The 18,058-nt window shown below is 35.9% G+C and overlaps 2 protein-coding genes across 5 annotated transcripts in view; one reads left to right on the top strand and one right to left on the bottom strand.

Moving 5' to 3' along the window:
• Window positions 1-18,058, top strand: part of LOC139975156 (tyrosine-protein kinase RYK-like) — a 35,830-nt gene that overhangs the window by 14,868 nt on the left and 2,904 nt on the right. Inside the window, exons 2-13 of the mRNA XM_071982810.1 lie at window positions 5,830-5,951; window positions 7,972-8,071; window positions 9,389-9,520; window positions 10,405-10,473; window positions 13,212-13,347; window positions 13,898-13,989; window positions 14,627-14,746; window positions 15,124-15,231; window positions 15,712-15,908; window positions 16,557-16,666; window positions 17,065-17,224; window positions 17,857-17,993. Coding sequence (XP_071838911.1) covers window positions 5,830-5,951; window positions 7,972-8,071; window positions 9,389-9,520; window positions 10,405-10,473; window positions 13,212-13,347; window positions 13,898-13,989; window positions 14,627-14,746; window positions 15,124-15,231; window positions 15,712-15,908; window positions 16,557-16,666; window positions 17,065-17,224; window positions 17,857-17,993 — 1,483 coding nt within the window. The remainder of the gene's footprint in view (window positions 1-5,829; window positions 5,952-7,971; window positions 8,072-9,388; window positions 9,521-10,404; window positions 10,474-13,211; window positions 13,348-13,897; window positions 13,990-14,626; window positions 14,747-15,123; window positions 15,232-15,711; window positions 15,909-16,556; window positions 16,667-17,064; window positions 17,225-17,856; window positions 17,994-18,058) is intronic.
• The window catches only part of LOC139975179 (P2R1A-PPP2R2A-interacting phosphatase regulator 1-like), a 29,386-nt gene continuing 24,510 nt past the window's right edge, over window positions 13,183-18,058 (bottom strand). For 2 of the 4 annotated variants that reach the window (XR_011795677.1, XR_011795676.1), the window contains 2 exons: window positions 14,617-14,688; window positions 13,183-13,322 (listed from right to left, as the gene is read on the bottom strand). The gene's annotated coding sequence lies outside the window, so the exon portion shown is untranslated. Of the gene's footprint in view, window positions 13,323-14,616; window positions 14,689-15,765; window positions 15,870-18,058 lie in introns of those variants that run through there. The other 2 variants (XR_011795678.1, XR_011795679.1) reach the window with 2 other exon arrangements.

The following is an 18,058-nucleotide window of genomic DNA, read 5'->3' as shown; positions in this document are numbered from 1 at the left end:
GATGCTAAAAAAGATGTGTGTATGCACTTATTTTTCTTTTTTTTGAAGGATAGGGGGAGGTGGGCTTAAAAAAATAATTTTAAGCTGAAGTGGCAAAAAAATGTCTTTATCACTCTAAAGACCAATATGGGAGATTGATGTATGATGAATATTGAAAGATCCAGTTGTTTAGACTAGACTTTAAAAAAATAAAATAAAAACATGTCTCCACTGATCCTTGTCAGGGAGAGGGGAGGCTATGCAATTCATCTTGGCCACTTGGGAAGTTTATCGGAAGGAGGGATGGCAGTGAAGTCCTTGAGTGGCGATCACTCACCGGAGGGTTTGAACAGGTCTGACAAGGAATGTCCAATCGCTTTACGGAAAGACCCTTGCACCATTTTGGTTCTTACCTTCGCCTGCTAGCTCCAAAGAACAGAAAATCAAGAATACTGTAGCTTTACCCAAGTCTAATGGTTTGCCATTACCAGTACTGAACTAAACAGTCTTAACTTGGTTATTATTGTATTTACTTTGACTACTTGTATACTTCTTTTTGGAAAATCTATTCACATTTATATCGCATAAAATACTAATAAAACTTATTAAGTGAATTACAATGGTATTAACCTAGTCATACTTCGACAAACCCATGCAAATATGACCCCAGCTGGTTATCTCATAGCCTGAAGCAAAATGCTTTGCAGGTGTACTGACCTTTGACCTTTACTGATCTTCTCCAGTCTCCCTATACTGTGAGTTACAAGTAGACTACTGTAGGTAGTGTACAGTATCAATTTTAATATCAAACTTGTTCTGAAGGATTTTGGAAAGCCTGTACTGTAGCATGTATGTCAGAGTTCATCCTTTTGAGAAGACTCTATGCAAACACTTCTGAAACCTTTTAAAAAGAGGTTCCATTCGTCATTGTCATTATTTCATCTTTGCTGTCATAATTGCCATTTAATTGCCGTTTTAATTGATCACTAATGCAACATTATTCTCGCCAAATGCAGTCGGCGAAAAAATATTTTTGAGTTAAGTCCATTTAATATAAAGCGAGAAGGTCTTAATGCTCTACGCTCAAACCAGGCATTTGTCTTTATCTTGCATTGTCCAAAAATATCTCTAAAGAAAAAAGTCAGCACTAGGCCTATATATTATGTATAGTACAATTGATAATTCATTGTACAAAAAAAAAAAAAAATTATACTCGGAGTGATTCACATCACGGCAAATAATTTTGGCCTAAGGGCATTCCCAAAAATGAAAATAGATTATATGTGAGTCATTATTCCCTGCTACATTCTGGGGAACCTTAAAATTAGCCCAATTTCAAATCCATAAGGGATACTTCCATGTTCCGAGGTAGGTGTCTTTTTGTCTGAGACCGACATGTGGAGTAATTCTGTGTCGTAGTTCCATAATTAAATTTTTTGGACTAAGTTGAAAATTGTTGATCTGCCCAACTTTTGGAGAATTCTCCACAATGTATGGGGTTCCTTGGTAGGAAATTACAAACGGCCCCCAAAAATCTTGTTTGATGGGACTTTTTGGCTATTTCAAAGATGGAACTATATAGCATGCCATGCTTAAACATGAATGTTTATTTTGCAGAGGGATGCTTTGGACAAAAATTGTTCACTCTACGAATATTAAGACCATAGAAAATCTTCTCAATTAATACAGGGACAATTTTCCAGTTTCCATACATTTTTTTTTATGCTGTACTTATATTTTCAATAAAATACCTGAAATGTCAAACAGTTTGACATCATTTAAGGCAGAAAGGTAGGGAAATTTTGAGAACAAAAAATTAGTAATTTGGTAGATTTCACTGAGGTCCTTCAAAGGATGCCACAATGGGTAAATATGTACTGTATGAATGATTCAGTGCTATGAATGTGGCCTGCGGAACTTTTTAGCAAAGAAATGCATGAAATGTGTAAACAATTGGGGGGGGGGCATGTCCTGTTTGTGATAGCTTAGTACTTGTGATACAGATGGACAATATGGCTGCAGAATTTCTGATCTTCAAACATGCACTTAACTACATTTAACTGCAGTAAATTAATTGTTTATGCAGGACCTCAATAGTAGGAGGACAATTGCATTTACATTACGGATCAGACCCCGCACTTGGTTTTCGGCATTAAATTGATCTTGAACCCCTCCCCATCACAATGTTTCTTTTACTACAAGAATAGGAGCGAAATCATAAGCCATGTGATGTGCAGTGCTGTGCTACGAATAATGTGTACAATATTATTGTATCAAATCATGCCAGTAACAAACAACAACGGAAGTTAAAGGTCACTGCCGATCCCGTCAACCCCAAGCCGTGTTCACATCACAAATTTAAGCACAGAGCACAGGCTCTGATCCCTCCCCCCCCCCTCAATCCTAGTCTCTATTGCGGGGCTCAAATCACTAGGTGTGATCCGTGGTTTCATTACAAATTTAACACTGAGCGCAGGGTGTATTAATGATGCGTATCGCTTATTATGTAAATAGCATAGCACTTGAATTCCTAATACCACAAACAGGAGCAAACAATATGCTGCAAGTGACTACATATCCTTTCATTTCTTGAGCAACCATCATACGATGATTGCTCAAAATATCTCAGGGGGGAATTTGATGTTGATTAACCAAAAAAGAGTCATTCTTATTTTCTCCTTTTAATCTTGTGTGCTATGTAGCCTATGTCCATGGAAATTCCATGGAAGCTAGAAAATGATTTCCACCGAAGCTGTAGAGAAAGATTACTAATTTATTATATCTGCCCAGGATAATACTGCAGAGGAAAGTAAACATGGAGAAAAAAGCATCTGGAAAAGGTTGTCACGACCCAGAATTGTATACGTTCTTTCAGATTCGGTCATGCAGAAGTAACATTTCTTGAGGGCCTAACTCTTTGTAAGAAGTTGTGTCTCTCTTTTGTTGCGAAGGAAGTCACGGCAGCTGTTGTCACGGTATATGTCTGCTGTAATTTGTAATATCATTAGAAAACTCTGTATTGGCCATTTTTTACCATATTCACAAAAAAAGTTACATGCCTTGCAGAACAGTTCTACATATTAGTTTTACCCTGCTGAACCGATACCGGAAAGTGGTGGCAATGCCAGAGGAGGGGGGGGGGGAAATACTCCGGTATTTGGTACTTGAATTCTTTGCAGATATATATCGATGTTCACATAAACTTAATCGCATGCAAAGAAAAAGGGAAATTAGAAATTGTCAAAAAAGAATATTTTTTTTATCATGATTGGATCAGTAATGAGACCATTATTCAAACTAAGGAATATCATTGATATTGGAATTTAGTTTGCAATCAATGGAAATTGCTGCTTTAAGGATTACTAATATTGCACACAGTAAAATGTGATAAGTCAAAAAACAAAAATATTGATATATTGAATTACAGGTTCAGAACCAGTTTACATTTGGCAGTTTTAGAGAAATTACTCGCAAAGTTCAATAAATCCTTCGGTGGAAGTTAACAGTGACTACACAGACTGTACAAGTGGGACATTTTGCCAAACTTCCAGTCATTTCTCAAAATTAATATTATAGATTAGATCTGATCCTATTATTTCCCGTTGAGTTTGAAAAAGTTTCTCATTTAGAGACACTTTCTTATTGTGTTAATAATCACATGTACAAACTTGAGGAAAGACATTTTCCAGAGTACTGGACATTGTTTTTTCATTATTTGACATGAATTGCCTCATAATTTGTGTTTATGGTTTATATATTACCAATTTAAGTTCAACAAATAAACAGAAAAATGTCCAAAAGCTGCATCAGATGTATCTGGATACTAAACGTTGTAGTAAGTTGTTGTTATTCCAAGGATGGGAATGATAATCTGTTGCAGTTATGTTGTGGTTTATACACCGTCTACCTCGATGTGGGATTACTGCCGAGAATCATAAAAGCGATGCACTGTAGGGTTACTCAAAGGTCAAGAGTGGTCAAAGAATCTTGGAAATTGTCACTAACAATTTATTGAAAGTGGTCAGTTCACTGTATGCACCAGTAGGTAACAGGTATTATTCATCTGGCTCATAGGGATTGAAATTTATTTGTAACTTTGTCCTTCCTTTGAGGGAGATAGTTAGGAAAGATATTGAATTACAAAAGGTTGACTTAATTCTACCTAGATGCACCTTGATTCCTTCTGTGAAGGTTTTTAAAAATTAAACTGAATAGCTTAGATTGAGCTCTGTGGATATCTGGAATGCTCTGAAATGTTAGCGTGGTGAAATAATTGCTAATAACGGTTTGCGAGATTATATATTTTAGAAGGGTTCGGATTAGATATACTTCCATGGAGAAGAGAGAGTAAAAAAATGTTCAGCATTTATTTCTGTCATTGAGAAAAGATATTTAGGGAAACTGGGGTGGGGTGGGTGGGAGGGTGGAGGTTTGGTTACTGGTTAGCCTTAAATCTGCTTTTTGAATCGAGTTTGATAAAAATTCCTGGTCTGCTGCTTCGATACTTCAATCTCATAACAAATATAGATCATTAATTTCGTTAGTCAAGTTCCTCTCCAAGCGTATACATTAAAGTCTTTAGTCAAAGGTTTAGAACTTAGAACTAAAGTCAAAGGTTTAGAACCTTTACAAGTTGCTAATTTTATAAACTATTCTTGTTTTAATATAAACTGTACTACTATGGAAAGTGTCCAGACGACAAAGAGATTGTGGGCTAGACTAAAATTCTGTTTGTTAATCGCTAATTCATCTTCATTTGGCTTTGAAAAAATCTAGTCTGGTGTCAGTAAGTGATGTCGATTGCAATATCATTTAGAGTAACGCTTGGTAAAGTACCATATGTTTAGATGATTTGCAAAATAACATCAGAAAGCTGCTTCAGTAGTTTGATCATTATCCTATAGAGCCTGAATATGTTAGAGTCAATATTGCTTAAAATTACTTCAGACCCAGAGTAACCTTCTTCTGTTTGTCAAGAAACCTTAAAAAAAAACTATTGTAAACATGATATTCAATAAGCTGACATACACTGTAAAAATTTAACTGTCTGTACAATATTTGGGTTGTTTTATTTTTGTGATGTGTTCTGTTTAGTCTGTTCAGATAGCAAATTGAATGAGTAATAAAGTAATACTACATAACTGTAATGGATTTGTTGCCGTCAATTTTACCAACACACTTCAATAGCTTCAATTACAATCGGAACCCGAATAAAATGTTTTATTTTCCAAGACCAGCATCTTTCATTGTGTATTATTAAATACAGCTGCTATATTTGTTGTATACCACTTTTACCTCTCCATGATCAAATCCTGTTTCATGGTTACATTTATTTTGTGATCCTGTGAAATGCCCCCATCAAAACCACCATGATTGATATGCTTTCTAAAAGCAATGTAAATATTTTTTCAATCTGTTTGCACTGTGTACCCAGTTGCCAGATATGTTGTGATAGGTTTATTGTTTATCTTAACCCATTTTCACCGGTCGGTGTTCTCTTGTAATTGTTGTATCACAACCTTCATTCGAACATTCTGATCTGTGAAATCCTGGGCCATAAATAACGTCATCTCTTATTGCCAGGACTTTATTCTGTAAGCCTATGTTGAGCTACATCGCTATTTTGGCAGTCAGCAAATGCCCGTCATGAAAGACTACCTGCATAAATCAAAAGTCATTCTCCAAATGTAAACTTGCCCGCTTGTATGGCGGTATAGTTTAATGCCCTTTTCAAACAAATGTAGCGTGCTCGTGTATTTAATTAAAAAGTGCATCGAGTATAAACATTTTAAATGTGCTTTGATGGTTTATAGCTACTATGTATTGATTTTTTTTCTTCTTTTTTTGCAGGTTTGCATGGCGCTTTGGTGTATGTTCGTGATGACTGGGTGAATCAAGCAGCAGTGCGTTATGTCGTTCCTGTTCCGAGAGATATCAATAGGCTGTACTTAACATGGAGCACCGAAGATACCGTAAGTATTTATAAGCTAATTGATCACTGCTGTACTCGGTTTTGGTCTCTACAAAATGTCAGACATTTTTTTTATAGAAATGGAATAAATTTTTTTAAACAAAAATGGATGATGTTTAATATTTTTAAGTAGGATTATATTCATCCAAAAAAGGTTATGATTTTATGGTACGGTAAGAGTCAAATATTGACTAGAAGTCATAAACATCAGTTCAATAGCATACTTGCTTTGAAGTATAGTCTGTAGAACACCTGCTTTCAGCATTTAGTAGTACGTCAGTTTAGAAATTAGTTAACATTATATCAGTTTAATAGAATACTTAGTTGAGTTGGTAGCAAATGAATAAGAAAGCTTGTTAGTGTCACATGGTCAGTTGTAACACATTAACTGTACATATGTAGAATCAGGTCAATAAAAATCATCAGAATTCAGCACTGATTACAATCATTAAAGGGCATCCCTTTATTGGGGCAATTAAATGTTAAACTTGCTCCAAGTAACTAGTTGACATTTGTATCAATAATTTACTCCGCTCCTGAAAATCCGAGATGAAACAAACGTTATAGAATACTTTGGGGTGGTAGAATGAGAGGGGGGGGTCATTGAACGGAGGGTCCGGTCACAGAGGTTTAAAGGTTACCAGGTCACTCTAGACACGGTAGAATGAGAGTGCTGAGGTTGTGAGGAGACAGGTAAGCAAGGAGCAAAGTAAATATCCAAACTACGTAAGTCTTAGAATATCCTGGCTCCTCATTAGATTCACTCTACTGTAGTCACAGTACAGACTTTTTCTATACCAGGTTTTATGGCAAATTGCAAATCCACATCCAGAAGTTCCCATTCAGTTGGTCATTAGCCATGTGCATCAGTTAACGAGAATATAGCTTCAGTCTTGAGTTATATGCAAATAAATGCAAAGTATACTAGGCCAGGGGAATATTTTATCCATAATTGTATCACAAAATGATACCATGCAAAATGTGCAGCTTGCCAAGTACCAACTTTATAGCAGTTTTGTACACTGTCACAGGAAGTTCCAAAGTTAATGTACTTTATGAGAGACAAAATCCCGAGCCTTTGAAAGAGCTACATACACTAAGTTTGAACACCAAATTATTCCTTGCGGTCGACTTCTCTGTGAACGAGTGGTAGGTCTTAGGCAATCTGTTGACGTTTCTGAACGAAAAGCCTCTAATGCCAAATTTTGATTAAACAGCTGTTTGATACTAGTTTTTGTTGTTCGAGCGTATCGTGGCAGTGAAATTGAACTGCAAACCCATCCTCATATATATGCTTTAATATGCAGATGCACTCCAGGGTCCTGTGTACTACTACAAATCTGTTACTTTGAATTCAGTTAAAATTAGCCCGTTGGCCTATCGAATCCCCTTCATCTAGATACAGTTGTTACATTTATCGCTGCTCGTTTAAAGAAATCTTACGACTGCTTGCTTCATTTAAAATTCAAATCACTTCAGTTTCTGTCAGCAGGAACTTCTAATGGCATGATTGTCTCAACCGCATTGAGTTGATATACAGTATGCGAGGCTCTTCAAGTAGATTTCATCTCAAAACCTTTAAAGTATGTCGCTTGTCTTTATGCGGAAAAGGGAAGGAAACTTAGTGGAAATTCGCTTTGGATGTAAAATTAGAATGTGTCTTAGAAGACTCTTTCTCCCCCCCCCCCTTTTTTTTTTCTTGTATTCAATTTCTTTCCTGAAGATCTGATGAAGGAGTAGATTACCATTTAGAGCAGCTGTTTCCATTCTAGTACTAATTTACTGTAAATGTTACAAACGACAGTCCACTCACTTTTTTTTTAGAATCAAACAAGTTTCTGTTGTCGCTTACAGATAAACAGCCCGAACAAGCCTTTAATTGTTTGTGAAAGTATATTTCTAGGACGCTCCGTACTGTAAGCTAGTCTAAAAAGCACAAAACCAACTACTTTCATGCTGTTGTTATTATGCTTTTCTATTTTTATAACCATTTTAAGACACATCATTTCTTATCTTTGCAGATATTTTATTCAATGGATCTTGTATCAGAAAACACAAGGATTCTTTATACTCCTAGGACGAACATCTCTATGGATGGACAAGTCCCAAAAGAACTTTCTGGTAAGAAACTCTCTACCGTAGTAGTGAAGGGAACCATATCATGACAACTTTTTCCCTCACCTCCCAAGCTGGTATGAAATTATCCAAGATCCTTTTATTTTAAATTAAATCTAAATGTTATATTGTAATTGTCTGTTCAGTGCTGTGTTCCATCGTTGTGTAAACTAACTGCTGCGGTCATTAAAATGGTGTTATTCTTTGTGCCTTGTAAGTTGTATAAAAATATAAATTTAAAAACACTAAAGAAAGTGCATTTTATCATTCATAAAATTGATAATAACCTCAAAAGATTCAAGGTTAAGCCTAAAAGAAACTTGAATAGTCAGATACAATATACAGAAGACTGCAGTTCATTTGGGCAAAATTTGGATAAGTTTTTTTTGCATAAATTTGAAAGTTAGCAAGTCAGCTTCACTATCTACATGGAATTTAATGTTTGCATGTCACACAGTAATTAGAGGCTGAATTCAGCATATATAACCAAAACAATTTAAAAAAATACCAACTAAGGATCCTATACATATTTTTGTACCATTTTATAGAAACTTGTTTGATTGGCATTGCCATTCACCGAGTGGAAATATGAAATAATTTGGACATAATTCCTAAGATTTCTACAGCTGGATTCATGAAATCCATTCCAAAGATATGAGTTGATTACACTGTCTTTGTGAGAAAAATAAAATGAGAAATTAACCCTCCATTTGCATATTTCATATGCCCCACAATTATGAATAACAGAAAAGTGTTTTTGGCTGGAAGTTACTTTACATGGTGATATATTCATTGGAATATTGTACAAAAATATGTTCTTGAATTAAAAATGAATTAAATAGTGAATGAAATTGTTGAGGTTTGTTTCTTAGTACAATCCTTGAAGCCAAGTTGAACTCTTCATTTAATTGCAACTTTTGAAACTTCACCATGGAATGCACCATCCTCACTATCTGTGAATGTTAGAGCTGAACTATTAAATAGGTCACACCTGGTTCGTTTACTCTCCAGCAGGCAAGCAAAGATTCCATGCTAGCGATAGACACCTCTACATTTGACAAAATATTTTTGCAGCCGTTCATAATTTAATTTGTTCGAGGATGTACATTTGGAAAATTAACCCGATAACATTCTGATTTTTAAAACGTTTCTTGAATGTTTAATTCAATTGAACCAGATACTGTCAGTCAGGCGTTCAGTAGCAACATGTGTGGCTGCAAGGTTGAAGTATAGAATGTCATGTTGCTTTTACACGTTAATACTCAATAATGCTGATTAACCGGGATTTATCTCTTATTTTGATGTCCGTCCTTCTTGCTCTAGTTTTCAGAATAGATGTGCGCTGTACAGGAAAGGCAGAAGGAGATGTGGAGTTTCGTATTCAAATCAACGTCAGCATCTTCTCGACGAGAAATATCACGACGCTTAACCTGAGGAGGACGAAGGCATGTTACAGTAAGTGTGGGCATCAAATTATTAGTGATACTACAGTAAGTGGGCATAATATTATTAGTGATGATGATATTAGAGTAAGTGGGCATCAAATTTTTAGTGATGATGATATTACAGTAAGTGGGCATCTAATTATCAGTGATGATGTTACATTAAGGGGCATTTAATTATTTGCGATGTTACAGTAAGTGGGCATTAAATTATTAGTGATGATGTTACATTAAGTGGCCATCAGATTAGTAGTGATGATGTTACAGTTAGTGGGCATCAAATTATTAGTGATGTTGCAGTAAGTGGGCATTATCAATTCTTTGCGATGATGATGTTGCAGTAACTGGGCATCAAGTTATTAGTGATGATGTTACAGTAAGTGGGCATTATAAATTATTATTGATGATGATGTTGCAGTAAGTGGGCATCAAGTTATTAGTGATGATGATACTAGATTATACCCTTCAAATTGTTTAGCAGCATTGCTCTACTCTTTGGCTGATAATGGGTTCAGTCATCTTGTTTACAGTTTTCTTTAATGTAAGGAAAGGACAAGAACAATTTCTGAGAGAGAAGCTAGAAAAGGAGATAGGGAGTGTGTGAATTGGTTAGGGCTCATTGGGAGGTATTTTTCATTAGGTGGGGTGGGCCCATGTTATTGAAGATTTGTTTACTGTGTTTCTAGGGATCGGTTTCCGTGGAAATCAAGGCTGGTTCCCAGTAATGGAAATTTGAATTGTATGTTATTTGTGCTTTTGCACTTTAAATCTTTGTTTGTCATACCTTACACTCTAAGAAGGTTTCATAAAAGTAGTTACTAAAAAACTTGGAAATTAGTTAACTACAGGCTCTGTTCAGAATTGTTGACTGATCAGTGACATATTTTGCCTTTACAGGAGATTCTGTGTTCCCGTCCAGAGTACCCAGTAGTATTGGGAAGAATACCAGCAAGCCGACAACAACCAGTGAGTATACTTCAGTCTTCTGTCCCTGTTATTGTCGTCTGTTTCTTGGTTGACACGAACCAGTAACAGGCTTTATTATTAAACTGTAATTGGTAGAAGTGTTTCTTGAAGAAACTTCACAGTTGAATGCTTCTACTAAGACCCCCGGTAATCCCATGACAAGCTTCCATTCACCCTATCTCAGGACAAATTATTTCTGTTCACTCCATGTAAAGTTAACCTAGAAAGATTTTGGTTTGCTGAGGTGTAAAAGAAAGCGAAGAATACAGCATTGTGAAAAGAGAATAATTACCCTATAAAGAAAAGAGTTGTATGGGGTATTATACATGTGTTAATAGTCTTTAGTTAGAGGTACTTAAGGGCTATTGTGCATGTGTTGATAGCTTCTTAGGGGGTTGCTCAGATACGCTTTCTGAGATAATCAGAGTGCTGCCTTGAAAGAATAATAGCCTGCCTGAATCATGAAGTGTCAGGAAAATGAATACCACAAGCAATTTATGGTTAGGTTGTACAGTCAGAAGTATGGGATTGGATACTACAAAAGGCATTGAAGTATATGACTAGCCAAATAACACATGGTTATACTGGATTGTACTGTGGTTAGGGAAGGAAAAATACAGATGGTAGTAATGCTATCTACCAGCCAATAAATAGAGGATGGACTAGTCAAATATATACATAGTTATGCTTTACTGGATCATCATGTGTTAGGGAAGGAAAAATACAGATGGTAGTAGTGCTATCTACAAGCCAATAAATAGATAGGTGGACTGAAGTATTGAAACATGTCAGGAAATAACTAATGAGTTACAAACCTGTCCTTAGCAATAAAAGGAGGATTTTGTGGGAAGACTAGCACATAAAATTCAGCGAGAGATTGCTTGAAAATGGAGACACTCCCGATTAACCATAAGGTCTGTTAGCTACTCACTGAGAACAAGGGTTAATAGGCAGCTATACTGAATCCTACTGTGTTCAATGTGTAAGGGAATGAATATATAACCAACTACCAACTTGTTAAATATAGACTTTTACTGACCCATATTAGGTAAAAAATGAATGACAGGGCAACTATAACAAAGAAAGCAAAATAACACAAGAAAGACCGCTATGTACACTGTAGGAGCGATGCGTTGATCTGGTGAACAGGACACACCGACTGTGGACCAGTAAACCTCCCCTTCAGGTGGATCATAGGTCTCCCATCATTTTTGCTTTATTTTAAGTGATGGAGGGCAATACCAATTTTATCATTTCACCTATTTTGGGGCAGGCCTATTTAATTACAGTGCAATCTGAATTTGATGTAAACAGAAGGTTGTCTGCCGCGAAACCCCCAAAAGCTGCTTCTGGTAGTCCTAACAGAAATTTTGTTTCGGACGGTTGGACGACCATTTAAATTTCGCCTTGAATGATAACAAGCTTTCAATGGAAGCTCGTTAAGTAGCCAAATCATATCATGGATGTCAAATCATTGTGTACTGAGAAGGAATGAATATTAAATCATTTAGTTGCGAATGAAAATTGCATCTACTATTGCAGGAAAAGCTGTTGCTTTAAATGGCAGCTTTGTCAAAATCTTGTTAAATTTGATCTGGATGTCTGCTATAATTAGTTTCTTCTACCTGTGTAATATTTAATTGCTTTTTTGCTCTTTAAATGCTTGTCAGCCTCTCAAAATGTTTTATCATGTCTTCCTAATGTACATATTTAATGATAACTACTAATGACTACTTAACATTCCCCCTCTCTCATCTTCCTGTGTTTATAAGTATCCCATTACATGTTCTTGCCATTACACGATCTTGCCATTATCCCTCGTTATAACATCTGGTCTTAATTTCCCCCAAAGAGTGATTTACACATCAGGATACATTCCAGTGGCTTTGAGTGAAATGTTTTTAGCTCCCCCTTACCATCTATATAACAGCCCCCGGTAGTCGCATTCACTGGGGAATGTGTCTAAGTTTATCTAGGAGAGATTGGAATCTGAATGGATCCTTTGAATCAAAGACTAATAAATGATATGTGCGGACAGCATAATAAATACTGTTACTCAGTGAACTGCTGTCATGGGATGTACTGTGTGAAACAGTAAGGCAATGTCTAATAATAATTAGTATTGAAGAGCTGTGTGCTCTGAAAATTGAGGTTTTAGTTAGAACAGAAGTTTATAAAGAGACACTGAAATTCGTTTCTTCATTGACATGCTTTATTATGGAGGAAGTTACATTTAGAAAACAACTTAAAATATCAGAAGAGGATGCAGTACGTGTTCAAATAGACCTTGCAGGTTGGTTCTTTGGAATAAGAAATGTATTTCAACAAAAAGTTGTACAGAGTAAAATGCAAGAGGTGTGAAGATTTCATTATGACTTGCCCGATTTATAAATAACTTCCAATGCAATATAGATACAAAAATCAGTGCAAATTATAAATATGACAGAAGCAAAGAAAACCACTCCCACATCTCCATTCCACAATTCTGTGTTTGTTCCCCTCCTGAGCAATCTATCACACAAAGTGTCTGCTAGTAAGCTTAACCTTTATAACAGTAGGTGAGTGTTAGGCTATGTTGTAGCCTAACCTTTATTACAGTAGATGTATGTTAGGCTATGGGTTGTAGCCTACACTAAAAGAGGAGGGGTCACTGTCTAGTCTGTCCATGACACTGATTGCCTTTATTGTTTGCTCTGCTTAATGTTAATGCCATCTCCATATTGTTTTTCATCTTTCAGAAATGCATCTATCCATCATCACTTCTTCCAGTATTTTCTATATTGGCATCGGTTGTCTGTTTGGTCTTATTATCCTCGTCACCCTAGTTGGGGGCCTTCTCCGCTTCCTCTCTGTAAAAACAGAAGATCCAGTGAAGTAAGTAATATCATTCTCATAAGTTAATTATATTTCATTGATGTTTATAATTTTTGGTATCGAATACATTCATGGCGGTTTAGGATCACCAAATTAGTCTCAGATATTCAGCCGTTGAACATCTCCGAGGGGAAAGGTCCTTTTACGAAAATAACTGTCCTTGCTGAAAATACTGACTGTTTTTGGACTTTTTTCTAGGATATTTTGAGGCAATAATGATGACCGTTACTGCCAATTATCGAACATGGTGAAATCATTTTCATGAATCAGAAACAGAAAGAGGGTAACGATTGATAACGAAGGTAGTTTAGCACTGAAGGACAGTCTCAGTGCTTGATGCGTACATCTGTATGGTTACATGCTATTACCACTCATGCATCTGTTGAGCTAAAACAGTTAAATTTATTATGAATATCAAACCTGGTTTAGTTTTGGATTTTCAAGTTACAGGTCAGAGATACACCACTGTGTTGTTGAAGCCTTACTAATGATTTCTTTTAAACATTTCTAATATGAAACTGTTTTTATTTAATTTTCTCCTGTCTCTCAGTGGCAGTGATGCAAGCAGTACTGGTCTTCTAGCACATACAATGGCCAACAGTATGTATAATAAACCGGCCAACGGACAACATCAAAGGATAGGTAAGCATAACCAATTACAGAACTAGCAGAATGCAAAGAAAGTTAAATTCTTTACTCACTTTCTTCAATGATCTACAAATTTGTGCTTTTTATCAATCATTTAAATGAAGTACATTGGAATTGGAGAAGGTTACTGAGTATAGGCACATTATGAATTTTTATATGTTATAGACTATTATTAATAGCTAATTGTTAATGCTCCTCACAAGGAAGACAAAAACAAATCAGAAGGAAATATAAGTCTTGACAAAGCATTAAAATGTGACAAATGTCCTCCATTTCTAGAAGTTGTAATAAATGTTTATTCAAATGTACAATCTGTTACCTCTGGAATCACACCCAAAATGATAAATGAAAAACAAAATTAAGAGATTTACATCATCTTGTCCACATCTGACTGTAAACAAATTAAAAATGCCAGGCAATCACAAGTTCCATTTAATTATGCAAAGTTGAAATCTCTTTATGATGGATACTACAAATTAAAATGCATTTCACTGTACATTTTAGGTAGCATATATACATACCTTAGAGAAGTTTTACATCACAAGAAGAGTGGAGTAATCATCCTTTATCTCGAATGGAAGATTGGCGTGATACAAAGTTTTATATATATTTTTTTATTACCTTTTCGCAGATTTCATTTCACTTCATCCAGAAATCACCATCATGTCCGATACCGAAACGTTGAAAGCCAAGCTGCAGGACATTGGTATCGAGAAATGTAGAATAACATTTGGCGACATACTATTAGAAGGTAACAACATCTGGGAATATTTGTACCACTTAATTAATTACATAGCTAATTAATGAAAGAGTGATGTGTGAATGTCTAGAACTCCCAAAGTAAAGATTAAAATAAACTTTGTATGGATACATGTTAGTCATTACAAAGGACCCTTTTCATTTTGGAGGTCAAACAAGTATTTGTGATCAACCAAAGTCACTTAGGGAATCCTTATAGGGAACCCATTACTCAAAAATTGAAACGCTTGGTTAAATAATCCCTGCACTCTCTTCACTCACATTACAAGTGCAGGACACTTAATTTGTTATCCCCATTCTTCCTTCTTTGGATTTTGATGCTTGATTTAACTGTTGAACTAATACAGTGCCTTAATCTTTATATTACAGGGACATTTGGTCGTGTATATCAAGGGACCTTAGCTCCATGCCCTGGAAGTGAAACAGAGTCACAGTCACAAACATGCGAAAAGGAAGTATTAATAAAGACAATCGCAGGTAAGATACCTACTTTTACACTATTTTTGCTTAAGTAAATGGTTCAAACAATTTTCCGTTGTTTTACTGACATTAGAAATGTTTCTGAATGGCACTGAACCAAATGAATGACACATGGTTGCAGATTGATTTGACCAGAAATAATTATAAATAAATAATTATAATAATTAAAATAAGTATATGAGGAAATAGGAAAATCAAAGATCTTGACAAATAGTGAAAGAGGAAAGTTGTGTTAGAGGGAGGGTGTTTGAAAAACCCAGCAGCCCCCCTAGCAACCTTGACAATGAGGATAAAATTGGTTGAAAACAACACCCATTTTCAACAGTGTGACCACTAAGCTCTATTTGTTCACCTTTGGGGCTTGGAATCAAAATGTTTTCTATTGTTTGAAAATGTGTTATTCAATAATATTATAATTGAGAGTTAAGTTATGGCAGTCATTAATGATTTTATCAATATCCATATCATTGTTTGTAGACCATGGCTCTGAGAAGCAGAAGGAGATACTACTGAATGACAGTTGTCTCTTACAAGGTTTAAGCCACAAGAATCTTCTTCCCATCATGCATGTGGCCCTGGAAGGAATTCCCATAGTGCTCTTTCCGTTTCTAAAGCTTGGAAACCTCAAGAAGTTTCTGAAGGATGGAAGGATTGGTCCGGGAGATAAGCATCAGGTAATTCCAATAGTTCAGACTGTATCTAAACAGTAGCACATATTTGGTTCACAAACGTAGATTGTTAGTTTGTTTTTTCAATTTTAATTATTTTAACTTTAAACTGATATGTAGAGTGGTAAGGGCCGTTCAAAACTTGTCAAAAGGTACTTGCCATATGAAAGAGGCTCTCAGCCAGTGGTTGGTAATAAATATTAAGGAACAAATTTTTTTTTTATCATCGACATCATTTAATAAGAATAGTGAAAAATTTGGCCGAGAGGTTTATTTTGACACATATATTTCCTACATTTCTTCCTCAAATATTGCTGGACGGAATTGTCACACTTTTTTTGGTTGCCTCAAGTTGACAAGTCGTTGCCTTCCAATCATAAGGTCCCCAGTTCGAGTTACTCCAAGATTTTATGTCATCCAGTTACAGAGTTGTTGAAAATTGACAATTCATAATCATTGATGTTAAATATGAATCTAAGGGACTGACCTCGGTCAGCTTGCGGCTTTGATAGCCAATGAGGCTTCTTCGCGAGTTCAGGAGGATCTAAAATACATACAATACATACACTTTGGAACACTCTCCCCTCCCCCCCCCCCCTCCGACCAGATTATGGGTGTAACTTATCACATGGTCTGATTTCAATTTCAATACAGGCTGTGTCTACAAAGGATCTAGTCCACTTAGCCATCCAGGTCACACATGGTATGATGTACTTGGGAAAACGGAAGGTGGTGCACAAGGATCTTGCTACAAGGAACTGTGTGTAAGTGTTCTCCTGTTGTCATCCAGTTTGTCCTTATTTCACCTGGAGAAAGAGGTTTACTTTTTAATATTTGAGAAAAATGCAAAGTATTTTCAAATATTTCACAACTATGCATGGTGCTAGAAGATTACTTTTACTGGCAAACCTCCAACAGGACAAACGTCCACTCGACTGTTATTTTGTTGACATTACAATGCCTAGATAATGTTAATTTCTCATAGTACTGTAGCTCATAGAACCCCTTTGTACTGTACAATAGCATCCACTCTCCACATATGAAGTTGGTATTTTATGTATCAAATTTCATAATCCTAGCGCTTAAAAACAAACACCTAAAACAAACACTTAAAAACGAGTAATACATAATGAAATTATAAATCTTTATTTTCTTTTCTCAGGATTGATGAAAATTACAACTTGAAAATCACAGATAATGCTTTGTCCAGAGACATCTTTCCGAGTGATTATCATTGTCTAGGAGATAATGAAAACAGGCCAGTTAAGTGGATGGCAGTGGAGAGTCTTGTGGATAGGCAATTTACATCAGCAAGTGATGTGGTGAGTCAACATAAATTGACGGGAATGTAGTCAAAACCCAGCGATGATATTTGTATACAAATATGACAGGCGGTTTATCACCCCCCCCCCCCCTTAAAAATAAGAAAGAAGGAAAACAACACATCATTAATGGATGGATGTGCTCAATGTATTGTTTCTTCAGGAAGAACTCCCCATCATACTCCTGACACCTGCTAAAAAAATATGGATCAGTTGTGGATACATTACAACAGATGATATGAAAAACTTGAGCACTGTTGGAGTTTATATTCCTCTAGTTCAATAGAATGGGATTCTCAATACCAGCAAAGGACATAGACGAGAATCAGCAGAGAACTGTGTAGCTAAGAAAACATGATTTCCATTTTAGTCAATAGTCCAATCTGCTGAAGTGGATCATAACATGTCCATGGATTAAGCTGGAGGCATATGTCTCGTAGTCCGCTGAAAGTTAATCCACAGATCCATATGAAATATTTTCTTGCCTTAGTAAAATATCTGTTCACACTTGGTTTGATTTTTTTACTGTTTATTGTTTGTCAATTCCCACTAGTGGGCATTTGGTGTGCTTCTCTGGGAGTTAAATATCTGTTCACACTTGTTTTTTTTACTGTCATTGTTTGTCAATACAGTGGGCATTTGGTGTGCTTCTCTGGGAGTTGGTCACGTTTGGTCACACACCGTACATGGACCTAGATCCATTTGAGATGGTTAACTACTTAAGAAGTGGCTACAGAATGTCCCAACCACATAATTGTCCTGATGAGCTGTAAGTATAATGCCATGTAAACTAATTAACAGGACTCAACAAAATGTTCATAGCAGTTATACTGA

Source organism: Apostichopus japonicus, chromosome 10 (genome assembly GCF_037975245.1).
Source record: "Apostichopus japonicus isolate 1M-3 chromosome 10, ASM3797524v1, whole genome shotgun sequence".
NCBI classification, from domain to species: domain Eukaryota; kingdom Metazoa; phylum Echinodermata; class Holothuroidea; order Aspidochirotida; family Stichopodidae; genus Apostichopus; species Apostichopus japonicus.
Note: the sequence above shows the minus strand (reverse complement) of the source record. Positions and strands in the feature narration are given on the sequence as shown.